Raw genomic sequence first — 21,543 nt, 5'->3', positions numbered from 1 at the left:
AACAATCAACTGAAGAGCTCGATAGATAGCCTAGCTGTTAAGCTATCTGTCCGTAGGTGTTGAGCTACCTATCCAGCTTTAATGAACAGCTTTTCTTCACTTATTTCTTGGTCCAATTTTCATGGCTTTAATACTAGACTTGAACAAAATGTTTCTTGAAGTATTAAACACATTCTAGATCTACCCAAATACAAGTAAAATGTGTTTTGTCAAAGGATTAGTCAATTACATAAAAGAATGACATATGTTCTTAACTAGTGAAACACATATGTCCTAACATAACCAAACAGACCGTAAAACAAAGCAAGTTTAAATTTTACTGCATTTTACCATAACATGGTTCCAAAAAAAATGCCACAACCTAGTTCCATTTCTATTTTACAAGAAATAATGAAAACAAAAAACAAAAACCAAAAAAGTGTCAATATTATTCCCAAAACATAAACAAACAGAACTATATTCATTATTCAATCCAAATTTCTTCAATACAAGATAACTTGTTATATTTTGGAAAGTTTGTAATGGGCGACATTCAGTGGCGACTCCAGATTTGTTTTCTAGGGGATTCAACAATGATAAAGCAAGAAATTTGTCATGGGAGTAAATAAAAAATAAAATGATTTTTTTTCTTGTACATACAACTTCCATATTATATACAATAATCTAAAATAGTATTTTAAATACAATTCAGTATATAATACAACTATATTGTACAATAATATAAAAAAATTATTAATAGTTTAAAGATCAGTAATACAACAAATATAATTAAATAATAAATCATACATTTTTATCAAATTAATAATAACTTATTATATTTATATGTATTATCAATTAAATAAAAATATATGATAAAGAAGAATACTAACACACCTAAGAGTAGAACTAGGAGTAATGTGAAATAAAGAAAAAAAATAGTAACAAATATAAGTTTTTACTTTTGAAGTTGTAAGGACTCAGTTTGTAACGATGCCCAATTCATATTGGATTCATACGTTAAAGGCTCAAACAATAAATTTGTAGAGGGTGGGCTAAAAGGCTAGGCCTTGACGAACGGACGATCGTTGGTCATGGTGTTCAAAATGTTTGCACAGAAGCGAGCTAAATTTATCAAAGAAGACTTTCCCTTTCACACGGCCTGCATGGCTCCAGTTCTTTTCTCCATCCCCCCTTTCAAGGAGGGATACTTACGTTATATAGCCCCTTTCATTTGATCCTGACCTTCCATCTGTTGGTCAGGCAGGTAACTACTTGAGTGCGCGTCCCATCTGCCGTCTTTCCCCACCTTCTGTTAGTTGCAGTAACCGAAACCATACTGTTCAGGGGTCCTTTCCCCATTAATGCAGCTAAGACATTTGTTGGCGCATTCAATGCAGAAGTGACAGTTTTTCCTTGAACCGACCCTACACTACTCCCGTGCACGCTCTATTGTACTCGCCTTTTCTTCTGGGAGCACTTTAGAGGCTATTTTTGATGACGTGCCATTTTTCCCTTCTAGGTTTAGGGATGCCGAGGACAGGATCGTCCTCGGCCACATTTCTAGGATGTTTGGACTCTCGTTGCATGTCCTCGGCAACATCTCTCCCTGGCGCGGGCCTTGGGCCCTAATGTAAGTGAGCTGGGGTCACAAATTCTCTAGCTCCATAATAGCCCCTCAAAACCCTACTGTCCAACTCCTCGGACGAAAAGGAGGGTTTTGATGACATCGGGCCTCTGTCACAGTTTGTCAATCCTTGTCATCTATCAGTACCAGAGCCTCTTCGTCTGCCAGAGACACATTCTTGGTGCCTTGATATGTGAAGCGCGTCTTCATTAAATGCGGGCGGTTTTGCATTCCTCACATTCAACAATGCGACGATAATCTAACGGTGGAAATTTCTTTACCTTTATGGGTGGGAAAATCCGCACAGTTACTTTTAATGGGAAGTATAAATGATTCTTTAGAACTGATTTGTCTCTTCACTTTCGCACTTAAGAGTTCTGGCGCACAGACCCTGGGTTCAGTCAAACTTCCATCCAAACTCAAGTCCCTCTCCAGCATAAAAAGCCCATTCGAGGAAATTTTTCTCCTTTCTGTAAGTTTTCTGCTCTCACTAACTCGTGCTTTCTTTTTTCTGGGTTTATTTTTCTCTCATTCCCCTCCTTCTCCTATCATTCCCTGAGTCTGTTTAGTAGCTCCTAGAAATGGGTAAATTAAAGCTGGTTGAGACCGAAGAGGCAATGGAAAAGTTCATCGCCGATTATAAAATACCTCCCAATGTGAGTTTGAGGTACTGCAAAGAGGGGAAGTGGCATCTTAAGAGAAGAACTGGCAAGGTGGTGATTCCTCTTCTCACTTTTATAGAAGGGGGTGTGAGAATCCCCATGGGGCCAATAATGAGGGATTACCTTAGGCATTTCCGATTAACTCCCATCCAATGCGCCGCTAATGTGTTTAGGATCCAGGGTTGCTTGGATGCCTTAAACGAAAAAATGGGGCTAAGACTAACCCATCATGATGTAAACTGGTGCTACAATCTCCAACATTTGTGGGGCAAATACTATTACATGAAGACGAGAGACAATAGGGTTCGGCTAATCCACTGCCTCCCCGAGTCCAGCAAAGGATTGAACAAGGACTTCCTTATTGTATCTGGGGAGTGGCACGATGGCCTTCCTTACCCAACTGTGGAGGGAGAACCAGGTGGGGTATAGGGAGTAGGAGGGGGCTTAATCTTTGGTGCCGTCTTAATTTGTGTGGATCGGTTACTAATTATGAACATGCCTTCTTTTTGTAGATCCACACGCCTTTCAATGCCACTTTCATCTGACCAACCGAGCGGATTTGGAAACCGTCCTTAAAGCGGCTTTTTTTGTAAACGAAGAGGACAACCAAGTTAGAGCCACTCACAAAATCTTAGGGTATGACCCTATCCAGAAGTCATTTGTCGCCCCGAAGCTTATGATCAGAGCCAACGATCCTCGACTTCAGAGAATCACTGTAGTCGAGCACGGGTTTTTGATCTCTGAAGGATCTCCTGTTCCGGAGGGTATCCCGTTGGTGAATTCTTCTCCGTCCCTCCAAGTAAAGGAGGACAAGGGTGGTTTGGGTTTATCCAAGGAAGAGTTCGGCGCATTTGACCAAGCTGATCCATCCAAGGATCCTTCCAATGACCTGGGTGACCCTAACTTGTCCGAGGTGGAACTGTTGTCAATGGGTACATCTTCTCGGGCGGAGATGGGTCTTAAGAAAAAACCCCCAACCAGCTTGCTTGACCTCATTGAGGGCCAATCGGGGAAGAGTGCACAGGGGAAGTCGCAGTCCGGGGTTCCAACTCCCGTACCACAGCCTCAGCCTATTCAAACTAGGTCTTCTCCTTCCCGATCGCAGTCACAATCTCCCCAACCCAAACTTCCTGCTCCTCCCCAATCGACTCTACCTCCTTGGCCAGAGCCCACCGACTCGAAGAGAAAGAGGAGTTCAAAGGGTAAAGAGCCAATAAACGGGGGGAAATCTCAATCCTCTCGAGAGGAGGACGAAGCCCTGCGAGCTCAAAAACAGTTAAAGATTGGGCATCAAGGATAGGGGAAAGAGATTGATGCCCAGTCTGCGTCGAATGCTTAGCTTCCTACCCCAATGCTCCAACGGGAGCCATTGATGGAAGATGCATCCATAAGGAACCTTGGAGACGGCAAAGGCGCTTATGTGGCCGACGCGTTAGAGAGGACCCTGCTTCTTCCTATTAACATGAACAAGTTGAAGAGTATGAAGATGCAGGAGGTTGTCCTCAGCATAAAGAGGTACCTGGGTATGGTAAGGCACCTAAAACCTATGACTCCTTTAAATCTTGCTCCTAGATTCTCATTCATAATATGTTTGTTTCAATTGGCAGGCCGTCTAAGCCACCTATAGGCTGGAGGATGAAGCTAAGGGGCAGAGTAAGTCTGCAGAACTTGAGCGTAATAAACATATAGAGGCTGCTTGAACCCTTAAAAATTTCGAAGCTGACCTCGCAAAGGCCTGGGAGGACTTAAAGAAAATGACCAGGGCCAGGGATAGTGCTGAGTCAGGCTTGGCCAGTGCCCAAAAACAGGCTAAGGACTAGACGAGGCGCCTACTTGCTACCGATGAGCAATTGGAGATCGCCAAGGAGCAGATCAATGACTTAAAGAAGAAATTGACTGAGACAAAGAATGCTAAGGGTGTCACGGAGTGGGCCAGGGACAGAGCCATAAGAGCCAAAACAGAGGCTGAGTTTGCCAAGACTGAGGCCGAGACCTCCAAGGACAAGGCTGAGGAGGAGGCTTACGATGCGGGGGTGGCTGAGACCGAGGCTATTCTTAAAGCTCAAATCCCTGGTGTATGTAGACTATACTGCTCCCAGGTTTGGAATAAGGCCCTCAAATAAGCTAGGGTGGAGGCTTCGTCTGACTTGTGGAAGGTGAAGAAGGTGTACTATCCTCCGGCCATCTGTGAGACCGCCTCCGCCAGCTCAAAGGCTGTGAGCGCTCCACAGGAGACTGAGGCTTCTCAACCGAAAGTTGCTCAGCTCGTTCTCACTTCTGACAAGCCGACGAAGGAAGGAGAGTTTCATGGAGCAACAGGAACACCTGGAGGTCTAAATCTTGAGGTGTCCCAGGAGGCTGCCAAGTCCACAATCAGTGCTCAGGTCTCTGATGCCGAGGACTCAGCCCTCTTGGTTTAGCCTCTTCAAGTCATTCCCCTTGCTGACGTCTCCGAGGGCCCTGAGGCTAACCCTGCTCGGCCTCCCCAGGAAGGGGCTAAAGCAAAATTGAAGTAGAAGCCTTGGCCAATTTTTGTATTTGTTTTTAGTTTAGCCATTAGTTAATTTCCCTTTTGTTTCGAGGACATTGGAATTTGCTTGTAATTAAACTCTTTAACCATATGTATGAAATTTCTTTCTTTCTTTCTCCTTTAAATTATACGTTTGCTTCCTTTGCTAAAAATTACTATTGCTGCGAATCTTATGGTTGTTAAATTAGTTATCTTAGCATGTGTGAAGTGTTGTGCATATGATATATTTGGGATTACATGCTAGAATTCTAACTGATCTGCACCCATGGGACATTGAATTTGCATCTACACATACTTCTAGGTAGTTAAACGTGTCATCTGAGGTGTCGAGCATGTTCTTAGGCCACGTCTGGTATTCAAAATCCTGCTGTCTGGCTCCTCAGCTGGAGAGGAGGGTTTTGGTGGCGTCAAGCTTACGTCATGGCTTGCTAAGCCTTGTCCTTCATAAATGTTGGAGCCCCTTCATTTGCCTGGGACACATTCCCGGTTGTGAGACATTCTCTTAGTTACCCACGCCACGTTCTTGACGTTTCGGTATACGAGACGCGCCTTCATTAAGGTCTCCTTTCGAGGCAATGCAAATCCAACGGTTGAAGGTAGCTTTGGGAATTGTGCAAGACTTATCTTATTTGTAGTTTTTCTTGGAGATTTGCAAAAAATTAAATGCCATCAGGCTTGCTCCCCATATAAGAAGTACGGTGGGAGGTCATTCCCTTTATTTGCAGACCCTTTAAGCTTTTCAAATTCCTAACCCTCCGATTGTCCCCAGAGTCCCTATTACCCTCTTCAGACGCTTTGGGTGTCCTCGAGGCTCAGAATGGCCCGGTCAAGGCAAGGGAGGCAAAGACTTGTTCCTTTTCTCCTTGATGAAGCAAGAATGGAACTTCTTCTTCCTTCAGCCAAAATCCGAAGCAGGTGGAGGTTGCATCAGATATTTGGTACGACATCACTGAGATTTCTCATCGTCAGTACCATCCGTTCTCGCACGATCGCGGCTAATGTGATACTGGCTCGATTGCTGTTAGAGGTTGTATAGGGATTTGGCATCCCTGCTTCTTCCTCTCTTCCATCACTGGGGCCATCCAGACTTGCTTAGTCACTGCTAGAGCAAGGTTGTGGATCAGGTGCCTCTGCTTCTTCTTCTCTTCCATCATTGGTGCCATCCAGACCTGCTTAATCGCTGCTAGAGCAAGATTAAAGGATCCATCGCTCCCGCATATTATTTTTATTTTTATTTTTTTCTTTATAGTTAGTTTCAGGTATGGGCTTGTCTAAGCCCCTTTTTTGTATTCTGTACTACTTTTTTGTCTAATAAAAGATGGCTTTATCCCATTTCGCGTGTTCTTTCTTTTCTGTAAAAATTATTTTGTGAATGAATGTGTTTGTGTCTTTTTCTTTCGAATAATATTTAGGGCCGACACCCTTGTTGATCAAGAGTTACAGTTTTGAACTTATCAAAACTGACGGGCACCATATGTCGCCTTCAAGTAGGTTAACCATATAAGATTAGTCGAGATAACAGCTATGGGTTGATCACCCGAGGACGTGTAACCTAAAATGAACTGTCCGAGGAGTCATGCCGAGCACTATGGCGCTTTGCCACGCTTCAAATAATGTTCATAGCCTTGACTCATTCTGGCCATTCGATCCGAAGACCGAGGCTTGACTGGACCGGGTCTAAACACTTGGTTGTGTTTAGTTTCTTTATAGCTAGGGGTCCGAGGACTGCGCAAGATTCCTATTCTGTCTAAGACTTAGGCCTTTCTTGATATATGAAATTTCCCATAGATTTGAGTCCGAGGACCATGTGATACCTTGGTTCTGCCCAGCACTTTTTTTTTTTTTTTAGTGACTAGTTTCCCCATAGGTTTAAGTCCGAGAACCATGCAAGACCTTGGGTCTGTCTAACACTTATATTTTTTAGTGACTAGTTTCTCCATAGGTTTGAGTCCGAGGACCATGCAAAACCTTGGTTCTGTCTAGCACTTTTTTTTTGAAGTAGCTAGTTTCCCCATAAGTTTGAGTCCGAGGACCATGCAATACCTTGGTTCTGTCCAACACTTATATTTTTTAGTGACTAGTTTCCCCATAGGTTTGAGTCCGAAGACCATGTAAAACCTTGGTTCTGTTTAGCACTTTCTTTTTGAAGTAACTGGTTTCCCCATAGGTTTGAGTCCGAGAACCATGCAATACCTTGGTTTTGTCCAACACTTATATTTTTTAGTGACTAGTTTCCCTATAGGTTTAAGTCTGAGGATCATGCAAGACCTTGGTTCTGTCTAGCACTTTCTTTTTGAAGTAGCTGGTTTCCCCATAGGTTTGAGTCTGGGGACTGTGCAATACCTTGGTTCTATCCAAAACTTTCTTTTGGAAGTAGCTAGTTTCCCCATAGGTTTGAGTCCGAGGACCATGCAATACTTTGGTTCTGTCTAACACTTATATTTTTTTAATGACTAATTTCCCCATAGGTTTGAGTCTGAGGACCATGCAAGACCTTAGTTCTGTCTAGCACTTTCTTTTTGAAGTAGTTAGTTTCCCCATAGGTTTGAGTCTGAGGACCATACAATACCTTGGTTCTGTCCAACACTTATATGAGTTTGGTGAATCGAGCTACTGGGCTCGCAAAGATTAGCCCCTTGGCAAATGTGTGGAGCCTAGATTTGATGTGAGAAGCCCCTAGGATTGCTCCCGGCACTTCGAAGCGCAGCTCTGAGTGGGAGCTGGGTCAGGGCGACAACCTTGTGCTGCTGGAAATGACGGTGAGGCCTTCGCATAGCTTGCACTACTACTATAACTATTTCCTTCGAAGGACCCTTGTTGACAGGGGCTTGATTCTACCATGACTAAACTCCTCATGTGCCAACGCACAAGCCCCTTCCCACAGATGATGCCAATCGTAAGGACTCAGTTTGTAACGATCCCCAATTCATATTGGGTTCATACATTAAAGGCCCAAATAATAAATTTATAGATGGTGGGCTAAAAGGCTAGGCCTTGACGAACGAACGGTCGTTGGTCATGGTGTTCAAGATGCTTGCACAGAAGCGAGCTAAATTTATCAAAGAAGACTTTCCCTTTCACACGGCCTGCATGGCTTCGGTTCTTTTCTCCATCCCCCCTGTCAAGGAGGGATTCTTACGTTATATAGCCCCTCTCATTTGATCCTGACCTTCCATCTGTTGGTTAGGCAGGTAACTACTTGAGTGCGCTTCCCATCAGCCGCCTTTCCCTACCTTCTCTTAGTTGCAGTAACCGAAACGATACTGTTCAGGGGTCCTTTCCCCATTAAGGTAGCTAGGACATTTGTTGGCGCATTCAATGCGGAAGTGACAGTTTTTTCTTGAACCGACCCTACACTGCTCCCATGCATGCTTTACTTTACTCGCCTTTTCTTCTAGGAGCACTTTGGGGGCTATTTTTTATGACATGTCATTTTTCCCTTCTAGGTTTGTGGATGCCGAGGACAAGATCATCCTCGGCCACATTTCTAGGATGTTTGGACTCTTGTTGAATGTCCTCGGTAACATCTCTCCTCAGCACGGGCCTTGGGCCCTAATGTAAGTAGGCCGGGGTCACAAATTCTCTTACCCCACAGAAGTGTATGGTTTTTTTTTTTTAATCATGTATGGCTTTTTAATCATACATGTGATCGCTCTCTTGGAAGTTGAGCAAGCACTAAAAAATTTCTTGGACTTGAAAATCTATAGAGTATTTATCAAACAACTTAATCAAATAAAGAGAAAAAATAAAAAAAAAATACATAAGAAAGAAAGAGAGATAAAGAGAATGGGAAAGAATCACCAATGTAGATAGAGACATATTTGTTATAACAGTAGTGTAATTTGCTTATGGAGAAAAAAAGTGCATGAAAAAACAGCTTCATTTTGCTGTTAACAGTAAAGTAAGCCAGAGTCTTACAGAGAATATACATATATATTTTTAACAAAGGAGCAAAAATGAAACTTTTTTTTTAATAATATTCAATACACGATACGTTCACAAAAATCTAGGTGGCAAGTTGTTAATGGTAGGTAAAAAGTGATGTTAATTATAAGTCCAAATAAAAACCAATTAAAACTTGTCATATAACATTTATTGTGAAAATATTGTGAAAGTAGCATTAAGATAATCACATTCAAATTTATTTTATTTGGCTTTAAATAAAATTTAAGGTCAGGGTGTTCAATTTTTTTTATTTTAAGGGGTCAAAACAAAAGTCAAAAAAAAAATTATATATATATAAAATGACAAGTCAGGGGGTTCATTTTTGAACCCCCTGGCTCTAACATAACGCCGCCCCTGTTAATCACTCAACAAAGGACTCTCCCCAAGATGCTCTCTCTCTAGCAAGTGGTGTTAGAGCTGAGGCCTGAGGGTAGTGCGCAGCAAGGTGACAAGGTTAAGAGGGGCCCCTTTCATAGTTGGGGACAAGGTGCGCATACTTGGAACACACTGAAAGTTCAAAAACGTGTATAAACACCCTTGAACGTTTAGACCCCCAAATTACAACTTAACCAATTCAAGCAATATGTCAAACAACAAGTGTGCGGAAACTTAACATAAGCTATAATATGGAATTGGTTAAAAACTATCTAAGCCAAAACAAAACACAATCCACAGTAGATAATAAAAATGCAAAGATAGAGAGGAAGGAAGATGCAAACACAAAGACAACACGCGATGTGTTATCGAAAAGGAAACCGAAGCCCTCGGCGTAAAACCTCTCCGCCGCCCTCCAAGCGGTAAACAATCCACTAGAAAATACAGTTAGGATACATGGACAGCAATAGACCCTCCAAGCCTAATCTACCCAGTGCACCTAAGCCCTCCAAGCTTCTTGCTCCAACGAGGTTGCGCCGAACCTTTTTCTTTTCTAGCTTCCCGGATTCCGCTACTAGACTGTAGCATCAACCAATGAAGATTGGTTCCTTCCTAACTGCTTCCCAGAAATCCAAACAGCTCTCTCACAGTAATGATAATGGTGAGAATCAGATTTGGTATAATGCCTCTCAAGGATTTGACAATAGAGAGGAAGAGAGTTGAGGAATTTGAAGAGACTCTAATGTACAGATTGTGGGTGAATCAATCTTGTTTTTCTTTAGGGTTTCTCTCTCAAAATTCTCTCTGGAAGCACTCTTACAATCGTGGGTAAAAGGGGTATTTATACTGGAGTGGGAGAGGAATGTGAAACGTCAGGTTTTACAAAACAGGGGTGGCTCGCGGCTTAACCTCGCGGCTTGACTAAATCGCGAGATCCAATCGCGAGATAACCGTATGGCCAGTTGTCCTGTCTTGTCCTGTAGTACTCCAGCTTGCATGACTGTTCATCTTCCAGCATGCTTGGCACGTGTGCTGCATCTGGCGGCTTACAGTCGCGAGTCACCCGCGAGGCCCAGCCGCGAGTCTCTGTTTTCTTACACACTCTTGAGCAATCTTCACTCTATCTCACTCACTACCCTTACATCAAACCCACCTAAACACAGGGTTACTAAATGCTGAATTACAAGCAAATTTGGCACGGAATAAAGCCAATTAGATGGTTGAATAAATTCAACCTTACAATCTCCCCCTTTGGCTATTCCGTGACAAAACCCTAAAACAGACTCTAGACTTAACATGTGAGTTGGGAACAGTTGAACAAAACTCACTCACACCTAACTCTAGAAGCTGTGAAGCACTTGAATCATATGAACATAATACTCCTGAAACACAATAATACACCATAATCATTGTAAGCAGAAAATCATAAAATGCATATGAAACAGGCAATATGTGATCAAGCAAAGATGGAGTTTAGAAACAAACCATGGCTTGATCAACCAAGTGAACACCACAAGGTAGTGATCACAGTGCTCATTCACACTTGGAATGAACACAAGGACATACAAGTTAACAAGCACAAGGCAAGACACTTGTATGTTCAACACTCAACCAATGCACAGTACACAAGGTATATGCATCTAGGAACAATCCTACAAGGGCACAAGAGTGACAATACATAAACCAAAATGCAAGACATTTAGATTAAAGTACTGATTTCAACATAGCATAAAGGCTGCATTAAGCAAGGTACATACCATAAAGCCTACAAACCTATGCATAAAACAATAACCCTAAAAGCTTACAAAAGCACATGGGTACAAACCACATTATATTGAATAAAAACTTAAACAATATAAACTAAAAGTGCTTAAAGTTTCTCCCCTTCAAAATGATGAGAAGCTGTGATGCACTAGGAACATATATACTTGTAACCTGAAACACTTGCACAAAACACATTAGACCCTCAAGGTAAAGCAAGTAATCAAAGGATAGGTATAATGTAACAAGTAAATTGCGATCAAGTAAACATGATGTGAAACATGTGAGCAACTTGATCATACACCAAAACAGTCATATAGAAATGACTACAATGATCACATAGCAAAGCAAATGATCATACGAACATGCATTTAAAGAAGCACAATAGCATAGGGATATATGCAAGTCCAAAGCTCAAACATGATGCAATGAGAACAACAAAGCATAACTCAAAGCACCATAAAGCCAACAAGAAAACAAATAGAACAAAGTTTTCAAGTTAACACAATGTCTTCTCCCCCTTGGTATATGCATCTCCACTACGGAAAAATCTCTCCCCCTACAAATGTGCACGAGAAATAGAATCTCCCCCTAAGGATGTGCACAAGAGTCAAAACAAGAGTCATATAGAAATGACAAAACACTCCGGTATACTCACTAGAGTATACTCTCCCCCTTTTTGTCAGGAATAGATAAAGGGTCAAAGAGAAAAGAGGGCAAGAGATGAATGAACAAACAATGATAATGATGCATGAGGGGTGCAAGATGAATGAGAAAATGAAGCTCAAACCTAAGACAAAGTAAAATGCTACAGAGCATAAGGTAGACATGACAAACTAGGATGAAAAAGCAAGGTCAAGACCAATGCATGACAAGGGTAGCAAAGGTGTGTGCAAGAGGTGGCTAAGTGCAATGCATGACCAATGCATGAAAAATGCACATGTGGGGTAAGGTGTGTTAAATACACAACCAATGAACCAAACATGTTCCTAATGAGGAAACATGAGAAACCCCAAAGTTTGGTACTCATTGGAGTCCAAACAAGCGAGAAAATGTCTAAGAGGCATTTTATCAAACATCTAGCATGCACACTATGAACAATAATGTGAAACAATGTATGAACAACATGAAATCCACCCTTAATACATGATTTATCTGCCACAAGGGGCCAACATCCAATGCAAATCAGCAAAAGAAACCAATCCCATGAAGAAATTTGACAAAAAATAAGTTTTCCCAACCCCTATGATAAAAATCTCAACCAAGAGCACAAAACTCTCCAAAACATAATCTAAGAATCAAAATTAATGAAAAGAGTTTATAATTACCTTAGAAATATTAAGGGAATGAAAAACCATTCAAATTGGTTGGGTTTTGATGTAAAAATATTAAAAGAGGGGTTTTGGAGAGGATGGGAGAGGTTTAAAACAAGTTTCCCACAAAAAACCCTTTAAAAATCTGTTTCTGGGTGTTTCGCGACTGGGCGAGTCGCGAGATTCAGTCGCGAAAATTTTCGCGAGTCGTGAGTTTCAGTCGTGAAAATTTTCGCGAGTCGCAAGTGAGTCGTGAGCAAGCCACGAGTGAGTCGCCAAAAGCTTCTGGATGAACTCGCGACTGGGGTTTCGCGACTGGCGAGTCGCCAGCTGAGCCGCGAAAAACTCTGATACCTGTTTTTCAATACAGAACATGTTTAAACATTGAAAAACAAAGTAAACACTAAACATGAACACAAAGAGTGATAAAAATCACTTCCAAAAACATATAAAATGATCAAAAATCTTTTTGAATTAATCCATATAAGATTGAGCACACACACATCACATTTTAACTCATCAACAAGTTTGTTAGACAAAACAAGTTTAGCATCCAAGTCCATATTCAAACATTCAAACTCTTTTAGCTTTTCAAAAGAATCTTCAGCAAGTTTTTTATATTTCTTAACCAATTTGTTGGATTCATTGAGCTTAGCAATCAAATCATCATTTTCACAAAATAACTTGCTTAAATTCTTTTGAAACTTCTTAGCATTTTTCTTCAAGAGTTTTCAACAACACCCATAGATTCAAATAACATGTCATCACACTTATGAGGATTAACACTCATAGAGGCATTTTCACAAACACGTGGCATGTTACATTCATCACCAACCAAATCATGCAAAGAGGCATACAAAGCACAATCCATGGCAAATAAACACAAGGGGTCAAGGATCACACTTAGGTATTTAAACCACAACAAGTGTACCTGCTCTGATACCAATTGAAAGTTCAAAAACGTGTATAAACACCCTTGAACGTTTAGACCCCCAAATTACAACTTAACCAATTCAAGCAATATGTCAAACAACAAGTGTGCGGAAACTTAACATAAGCTATAATATGGAATTGGTTAAAAACTATCTAAGCCAAAACAAAACACAATCCACAGCAGATAATAAAAAGGCAAAGATAGAGAGGAAGGAAGATGCAAACACAAAGACAACAAGCGATGTGTTATTGAAGAGGAAACCGAAGCCCTCGGCGTAAAACCTCTCCACCGCCCTCCAAGCGGTAAACAATCCACTAGAAAATACAGTTGGGATACATGGACAGCAATAGACCCTCCAAGCCTAATCTACCCAGTGCACCTAAGCCCTCCAAGCTTCTTGCTCCAACGAGGTTGCGCCGAACCTTTTTCTTTTCTAGCTTCCCGGATTCCGCTACTAGACCGTAGCATCAACCAATGAAGATTGGTTCTTTCCTAACTGCTTCCCAGAAATCCAAACTGCTCTCTCACAGTAATGATAATGGTGAGAATCAGATTTGGTATAATGCCTCTCAAGGATTTGACAATAGAGAGGAAGAGAGTTGAGGAATTTGAAGAGACTCTAATGTATAGATTGGGGGTAAATCAATCTTGTTTTTCTTTAGGGTTTCTCTCTCAAAATTCTCTCTGGAAGCTCTCTTACAATCGTGGGTAAAAGGAGTTGTAAGGTTGAATTTATTCAACCATTTAATTGGCTTTATTCCATGCCAAATTTGCTTGTAATTCAGCATTTAGTAACCCTGTATTTAGGTGGGCTTGATGTAAGGGTAGTGAGTGAGATAGAGTGAAGATTGCTCAAGAGTGTGCAAGAAAACAGAGACTCGCGGCTGGGACTCGCGGGTGACTCGCGGCTGCAAGTCACCAGACGCAGCACACGTGCCAAGCATGCTGGAAGATGAACAGTCATACAAGCTGGAGCACTACAGGACAAAACAAGACAACTGGCCATACGGTTAACTCGTGACTGGATCTTGCGACTTAGTCAAGCCGCGAGGTCAAGCCGCAAGCCACCCCTGTTTTGTAAAACCTAACGTTTCACATTCCTCTCCCACTCCAGTATAAATACCCCTTTTACCCACGATTGAAAGAGAGTTTCGAGAGAGAATTTTTGAGAGAGAAACCCTAAAGAAAAACCAGATTGATTCACCCACAATCTATACCTTAGAGTCTCTTCAAATTCCTCAACTCTCTTCCTCTCCATTGTCAAATCCTTGAGAGGCATTATACCAAACCTGGTTCTCACCATCATCATCACTGTGAGACAGCTGTTTGGATTTCTTGGAAGCAGTTAGGAAGGAACCAATCTTCATTGGTTGATGCTACGGTCTAGTAGCGGAATCCGAGAAGCTAGAAAAGAAAAAGGTTCGGCGCAACCTCGTTGGAGCAAGAAGCTTGGAGGGCTTAGGTGCACTGGGTAGATTAGGCTTGGAGAGTCTTTTGCTGTCCATGTATCCCAACTGTATTTTCTAGTAGATTGTTTACCGCTTGGAGGGCGGCGGAGAGGTTTTACGCCGAGGGCTTCGGTTTCCTCTTCGATAACACATCGCGTGTTGTCTTTGTGTTTGCATCTTCCTTCCTCTCTATCTTTGCCTTTTTATTATCTGCTGTGGATTTTATTTTGTTATGGCTTAGATAGTTTTTAACCAATTTCATATTATAGCATATGTTAAGTTTCCGCACACTAGTTGTTTGACATATTGCTTGAATTGGTTAAGTTGTAATTTGGGGGTCTAAACGTTCAAAGGTGCTTTTACACGTTTTTGAACTTTCAATTGGTATCAGAGTAGGTACACTTGTTGTGGTTTTATTACCTAAGTGTGATCCTAGACCCCTGTGTTGTGGTTGATTGTTTTGGAATATACCATGCTGAATTATAGCTTAAGTGTTTGTGAAAATGACTCTATGCATATGTCTGAAAGGTGTCTTACTGATGATCTTGTAGAGTTGTTAAAAACTAAGAAACATGCTAAAGTATTTGTTCACATGCTGGAATATCTTGAAAATCAGAATCATGTCTTACACAGTAGCATATCTGAATCTAAATCATTGATTAAGAAATATAAAAGAAAGAATAGAATGTTGTGTGAGATGATTGAGAATCTGAAAATGAAAAATCAATCTGAAAGAAGCATGAAAACTGATGATGAGTTTGTGTTTGAAGGTCAAGAATGTCTGTCACATGTGAACCTATTTGTGCATACCTCACTGAAGGTGTTTAATGCGTGTTTGTGGTATCTTGACAGTGGGTGTTCTCGCCATATGGCAGGGGATAAGTCACTGTTTAAGACAATCAAAGAAAAGGTTGGTGACTATGTGACCTTTGGTGATGGAAGTCATGCTCAAGTCCTAGGCAAAGGAACCATTGAGATACTTGGTTTGCCGTTGTTGAAAGATGTGCTGTACATAAAAGGGCTGAAGGCGAATTTGCTGAGCATCACTCAAATTTGTGATGATGATTTCCTGGTACAATTCTCTAAGAAGGGATGTTTGATCATCAATGAAGAGGGGATTCAGGTTTTGGAAGGAAATCGGACTACAGATAACTGTTATGGAATAGTTCCCACGGCACCCATATCGTGTAGAAGTTCTCGTGTGGATATGTTGGAGCTGTGGCATCACAGATTTGGGCATGCCAACTTCAAACAAGTAGCAAAAGTTTCCAAACTTGAAGCAGTCGAGGGACTTCCTAAGTTTGGAAAAGTGAAGAAGACCGTTTGTGGTGCGTGTCAAATGGGGAAGCAAACTAAGGCAAGTCATCACAAGGTGAATGTGATAGCCACCTCTCGGTGCTTGGAGTTACTTCATGTTGATCTAATGAGGCCTACCAGAACTGAAAGCCTAGGGGGGAAGAGATACATTATGGTTATTGTGGACGACTACTCAAGATACACTTGGGTTGAATTCCTTAGAGAAAAATCAGAAGCTTGTGAGAGGTTGGAGATTCTGTGCAAGAAACTACAAAACGAAAAAGGGATTCTGATAGCCAAAGTTAGAAGTGATCATGGGAGGGAATTTGAGAATGCAAGATTCGAGTCCTTCTGTGAGAAGAATGGAATTAAAAGAGAATTTTCAGCTCCTAAAACTCCACAACAAAATGGAGTGGTAGAGAGAAAAAATCGTGTGATTCAGGAGATGGCAAGAGTCATGTTGTTTAACAAGCAAATACCTCAAAAGTTTTGGGGAGAAGCTGTCAACACCTCGTGTCACATTGGCAATAGGATTTTCTTTCGAGTTGGTACAAAGACGACTGCCTATGAGATATGGAATGGGAAGAAGCCAAAAGTGAAGTATTTCCGGGTGTTTGGAAGTAAATGCTATATCCTAAATGATCGAGAGAATCTTGGGAAGTTTGATGCGAGAAGTGATGAGGGTATTTTTCTTGGCTACTCTACTACAAGTCGAGCGTATAGAGTGTTTAACAAGAGAACAAAGACTGTGATGAAGTCCATAAATGTCAAGATTGATGATGCCTTACCTAAGGTAGAAATGATTGATGATGTAGAAGGGCCGAGCACCAAAGAGCCCGATGTTGAGGTAGAAGCTTTGGATATAGAAGGTGAAGAACCTATACCAGAAGTAGAATCGACTCCCATCAACCCAAGAATGGAAACGAGATCGATGTCTAGAACATCAAGCCCTCTTACTCCTCCGGAAGTTCATCCTCCTATCTCTCGTAGTGATGAAGTTTCCACTTCAAAAAGGCCATCTTCAAGAGTTATCAAGAATCATCCGGAAAGTAACATCATAGGATCTCTTGATGACGGTCTTCACCTCAGGAAAGGAAATATTCTACTAGCTAATCATGTAACATATCACTGCTATCTTGCACAGTTTGAACCAAAAAGGGTTGAAGAGGCTCTTCAAGATGAGAATTGGGTTGAGTCAATGCATGAAGAGCTGAATCAGTTTGTGAGGAATGATGTGTGGGAACTTGCTCCACGGCCTGAGAACATTCATGTTATAGGCACAAAATGGATTTTTAAAAACAAAACTGATGAAGATGGAGAGATAATTCGAAACAAATCTCGGTTAGTAGCTCAAGGATACACTCAAGTAGAAGGAGTGGATTTTGATGAATCTTTTGCTCCGTTGGCAAGACTCGAATCCATTCGAATCCTCATGTCCATTACGTGCACTTTGAATTTCAAACTTTATCAAATGGATGTAAAGTGCGCATTTCTGAATGGATATCTAAATGAAGAAGTATTTGTTAAGCAACCAAAAGGATTTAAGGATCCTCATTTTCCAGATCATGTATTAAGATTGAAGAAAGCCCTTTATGGCTTAAAACAAGTGCCTAGAGCCTGGTACGATCGTCTTACACATTATCTTCTAGATAGAGGTTTCAAGAGAGGGTATGCTGATCGAACTCTGTTTGTCAAAAATGATGAAGATTATCTCCTTGTGACACAAGTCTATGTTGATGATATAGTGTTTGGGGCAACCATCGAAGATCGTGCTACTAAATTTTCTGAGGAGATCAAGAAGGAGTTTGAGATGAGTATGGTGGGGGAACTCACATTTTTCTTGGGTCTTCAAGTCAAACAACAAAAGGAGGGCATATTTGTATCTCAAGAGAAGTATGTCAGAAACATTGTCAAGAAGTTTGGACTAGACTCCAAAAAACATGCCTCCACTCCCATGAGCTCATCCACTAAACTGAATGTTGATTCATCTGGAGTCGAAGTAAGTCCTACATTGTATAGGAGCATCATAGGGAGTTTGCTCTACCTTACAGCCAGTAGACCGGACATTGCTTTTAGTGTGGGCGTTTGTGCCAGGTACCAAGCTAATCCGAAGGAATCTCATCTGACTGCTGCTAAGCGAATCATTCGATATGTGAATGGTACTGCAAACTATGGTCTGTGGTATTCAAAAGACTCAAATGCTTGTCTTGCTGGGTATTCAGATGCTGACTGGGCTGGCAGTGTAGACGATCGGAAAAGCACTTCAGGCGGCTGTTTCTATCTTGGTAACAATCTTGTCTCGTGGATGAGCAAGAAGCAGAATTCAGTGTCTCTATCTACTGCAGAAGCAGAATACATCGCTGCTGGAAGTTGCTGCACTCAGCTTCTTTGGATGAAGAAATTACTTCATGACTATGGAATTCCTCAAGAAACGATGTGTGTCTTCTGTGACAACACCAGTGCCATCAATCTTTCCAAGAATCCTGTCCAGCATTCAAAATCTAAACACATAGAGATACGTTACCATTTCATTCGGGATTTGGTAGAGGAAAGAGTTGTGTGTCTTGAGTTCATACACACCGACAATCAAAAGGCGGACATCTTCACCAAGCCTCTTGATGATCCACGGTTTGAATCACTCCGTAAGACCATTGGTGTTGGTACAATTCCTTGACTCTCTTGTGTGTTGTGTGCTTCACATATTTATAATATGATAAGTTTGTTTGTGTTGGGGCACACACTTCTTTGTTAGCTCTTTGTGCAACATGTTTATTGTTTGTTTATCCATTTGTGAATTCTGTTGGTTCTTCTTTGTTTGTTCAATCTTTTTCTTCTTTTATGTCAAAAATCCAAAAATCACATAAAAATTAGAAAATCAAAACGCTTGATTGACATTGTTGAGTTTTTGTCTCAAAACTTGTTTTGCCTTGTACCTTTGTGCTAATGGCTTTGTGCATTTTCGAGCATTACTTGTTTTCATGCACTCATATCTATGTGGGAGAAATCTTGAAATCATTATGATTGTTGTAAATAGATCTTCAAACTTGTCATGAACGATTAGTGAATGGTTTTGTTGATCTTGAGACATGCATAGACTTGTGTCTATATATCTTCCCACTCTTTATTTTTGTTTTGCTAAAAGAGCTCACCAAATGTAAATCTCCAAATGAAAAGAGATATTGAGCTGCAAAAGCCTGTCGCACATTCTAGTATTTGACTAGGAAAAAGGGTAAGCGACCTTATATTAAAGTGAATGTTTATTCAAAAAGCCAAAGGCTTGTTCTTTAAAGTGAATTGTCATATATCACTCTCACAATGAGAAATGATTACCTCAAAAGATCAAAAAGATCAAATGTTTTGATTGAAAGTGGAGTCAAATGTTAAGCTCCAAGTTATGTTATCAAGTTTTGTGGGAGGTCATATATACATATTTCTATAATTGAGATGGGTCACATGATCTAGTGCTAATTGTGTATGTCTTGGTTGAATTGATCGTTGAATTGATCATTAAAGCTTTGCATTAGACTAAAGACTATCTCATTGTTGATATCCACACACAACACACAAATTTATGTTCAATAAATGCCATATTCATTTGTGTGATTGTACTTGATGAAATATGTTTTCACATGCTCAATCTTTGTTAATTCAAGCACAAAAAGATTTTTGAGTGTTTTAGGTGTTTTTGGAAAGTATTTTGTTTGAAAAATTTGAAATTTCAAAATTCCAGTTTTGCCCTGTTTTGGCGGCTCAGTCGCGGGTATGTCAAGTCGCGTGCCTCAGTCGCGTCTTCGCGGGTCATTTTTGGCGACTTGTTCGCGAGTGGAAGGTCCAGTTGCGAGGTTCACTCAGAGATTTTCGCGGCTCAGCTCGCGACTCACTCGCGGGTAGACCTTCCAGTCGCGAAAAACACTTAGAAAAATTCTTCAAATTTTTGTCCTTGAGTGTTTTGGCGGCTTTATCTAGCGACTCTTTGGCGACTCGTTTCAGTCACGAAAATCGCGTGTTTTAGAAATACAGGGGCAGTTTTTAAACTTTTTGTTTTTCCCTCGATCTTTTTGTGACTGTTCATTGTCTTTCTCATCTGCTCTTACCCATTCACACCGTGCCTCCATTTTCGATCTCCATTGTTTGCCTCTTTTCAGCTCAAAATCATCAAGTAACAGGTATGGTTTTTCTGTCTTAAACTCTTTTCTACTTGTTGTTATGGTTTTCCCTCTGGATTATTCGCATTTGATTGTGTTTTTGAGATGGGTTTTTAGCTCAACTATTACTCTTTGTCCATGCTTAGCTTGTGGTAGTTTCTGTCTCTGTTTTGAGCTATTTTATGTTGTTGGTTTTGTTCTTCATCATGAGCTTAGCTAGGGTTAGCTATTTTTGTCTGATCTGCTGTTGATGTGGTGTTTCTAAATCATCCTGTATGGTATCCAATTGATGTGTTGTTGAATGTGGGTTCTTTTTCAGCTGTTTGTGTGGTTTATTTTGTCTACCTCTACTGTGTAGTTCAATTTGGGCCATTTGTGTCCCTCTTTGCTATTTTCGGGCCATTTTCATCCAGCTATTAGGCTTTCTTCATTGTCCCTAAATTTCTACTAACCCATTGCTAATAAAGTCTGTTGGATTGTGTTCTACCATTTCTCTTGTTCATAATACAGACTAGTCATGTCACCTTTCAAGAAAGCTGCTGTGAAAGGAGGTAGTTCCAAAGGGAAGGAACCAGTAATTGATGTTGATGATTACCCGCCTCAAACAAAAGGGACTTGCTCTTCATCAAAGAGTTTCGATCCCAACAAGTTCAGATCATATGCAGCCTATCAGTCTTATGAGAATTTCTTTCTACATGCCAAACCATTACTAGAAAGAGCTTTGGATCAGTCCTCACTTCATGACACTGACATTCCGAAATGGTTTGCTCACAAGGATTGGAATTACCTTCTCTCTGATCCGGATGACGCGTATGAAGAGTTGGTAAAAGAATTTTATGCTAACGCAATTGTGGAAGGAGATGAACTTAAGTGCTGGGTTCGGAAAAAGAGCTTTTCTGTCTCTCCTACATATCTGGCAGAAATTCTTCACATCAACAGACCAATTTTTCGACATTCACCGGTTTATGATGATCTCTGTCCTGATGAGGAGCTTCTCAAAGAAAGTCTTGGTCAAGACTTGGAGTTCTCACCCAATGGAAAATCCATCAGTGTTTCCTCTCTTTCTCCAAAACTGAGAGTGCTTACAATTGTGATGTTTCACAATTTGTACCCTTTATCAAGCACTGGGTATATGAACCTCGGACGTGCTTTGTTTCTTCATGATCTAATCTCTGATGTGGAAATAGACATCTGTGCTCATATCTTTCATGTTCTGCGCAAAACGGTTCTTCGAACTGAGTCTCGGATATGCGTTCCTTTCTGCAGTCTCATTTCACGGATCTTGAAGCTCAAGGGTATTTATCCAACGGCAGATGAATCTCCTATCTCAAAACCAAGTCCAATCAACATGCGTATATTCAATGCAAGCATTGGACATAGTCGGAAGAGAGCCAAACCAGAAACTTCTGCATCTCACAGTGGCTCTCATTTCAGCACTCTCTCCCTAGATGAGAAACTTGATCACATTGTATCCTCTGTCCACGAGTTGAATACAAAGATGTCTGGACTCACAGCTTCTCTACACCATCAA

The 21,543-nt window shown here is 40.9% G+C and overlaps 1 protein-coding gene across 1 annotated transcript in view; it reads right to left on the bottom strand.

Annotated features, from left to right (window-relative positions):
* Positions 1-5,790: 5,790 nt before the first annotated feature.
* Positions 5,791-21,543, bottom strand: part of LOC115984775 (probable LRR receptor-like serine/threonine-protein kinase At3g47570) — a 27,614-nt gene continuing 11,861 nt past the window's right edge. Inside the window, exon 3 of the mRNA XM_031107784.1 lies at positions 5,791-5,964. Coding sequence (XP_030963644.1) covers positions 5,791-5,964 — 174 coding nt within the window. The remainder of the gene's footprint in view (positions 5,965-21,543) is intronic.

This window comes from Quercus lobata, chromosome 4, assembly GCF_001633185.2.
Source record: "Quercus lobata isolate SW786 chromosome 4, ValleyOak3.0 Primary Assembly, whole genome shotgun sequence".
NCBI classification, from domain to species: domain Eukaryota; kingdom Viridiplantae; phylum Streptophyta; class Magnoliopsida; order Fagales; family Fagaceae; genus Quercus; species Quercus lobata.
The sequence above is the reverse complement of the archived record's forward strand: the minus strand, read 5'-3'. Positions and strand labels throughout refer to the sequence as shown.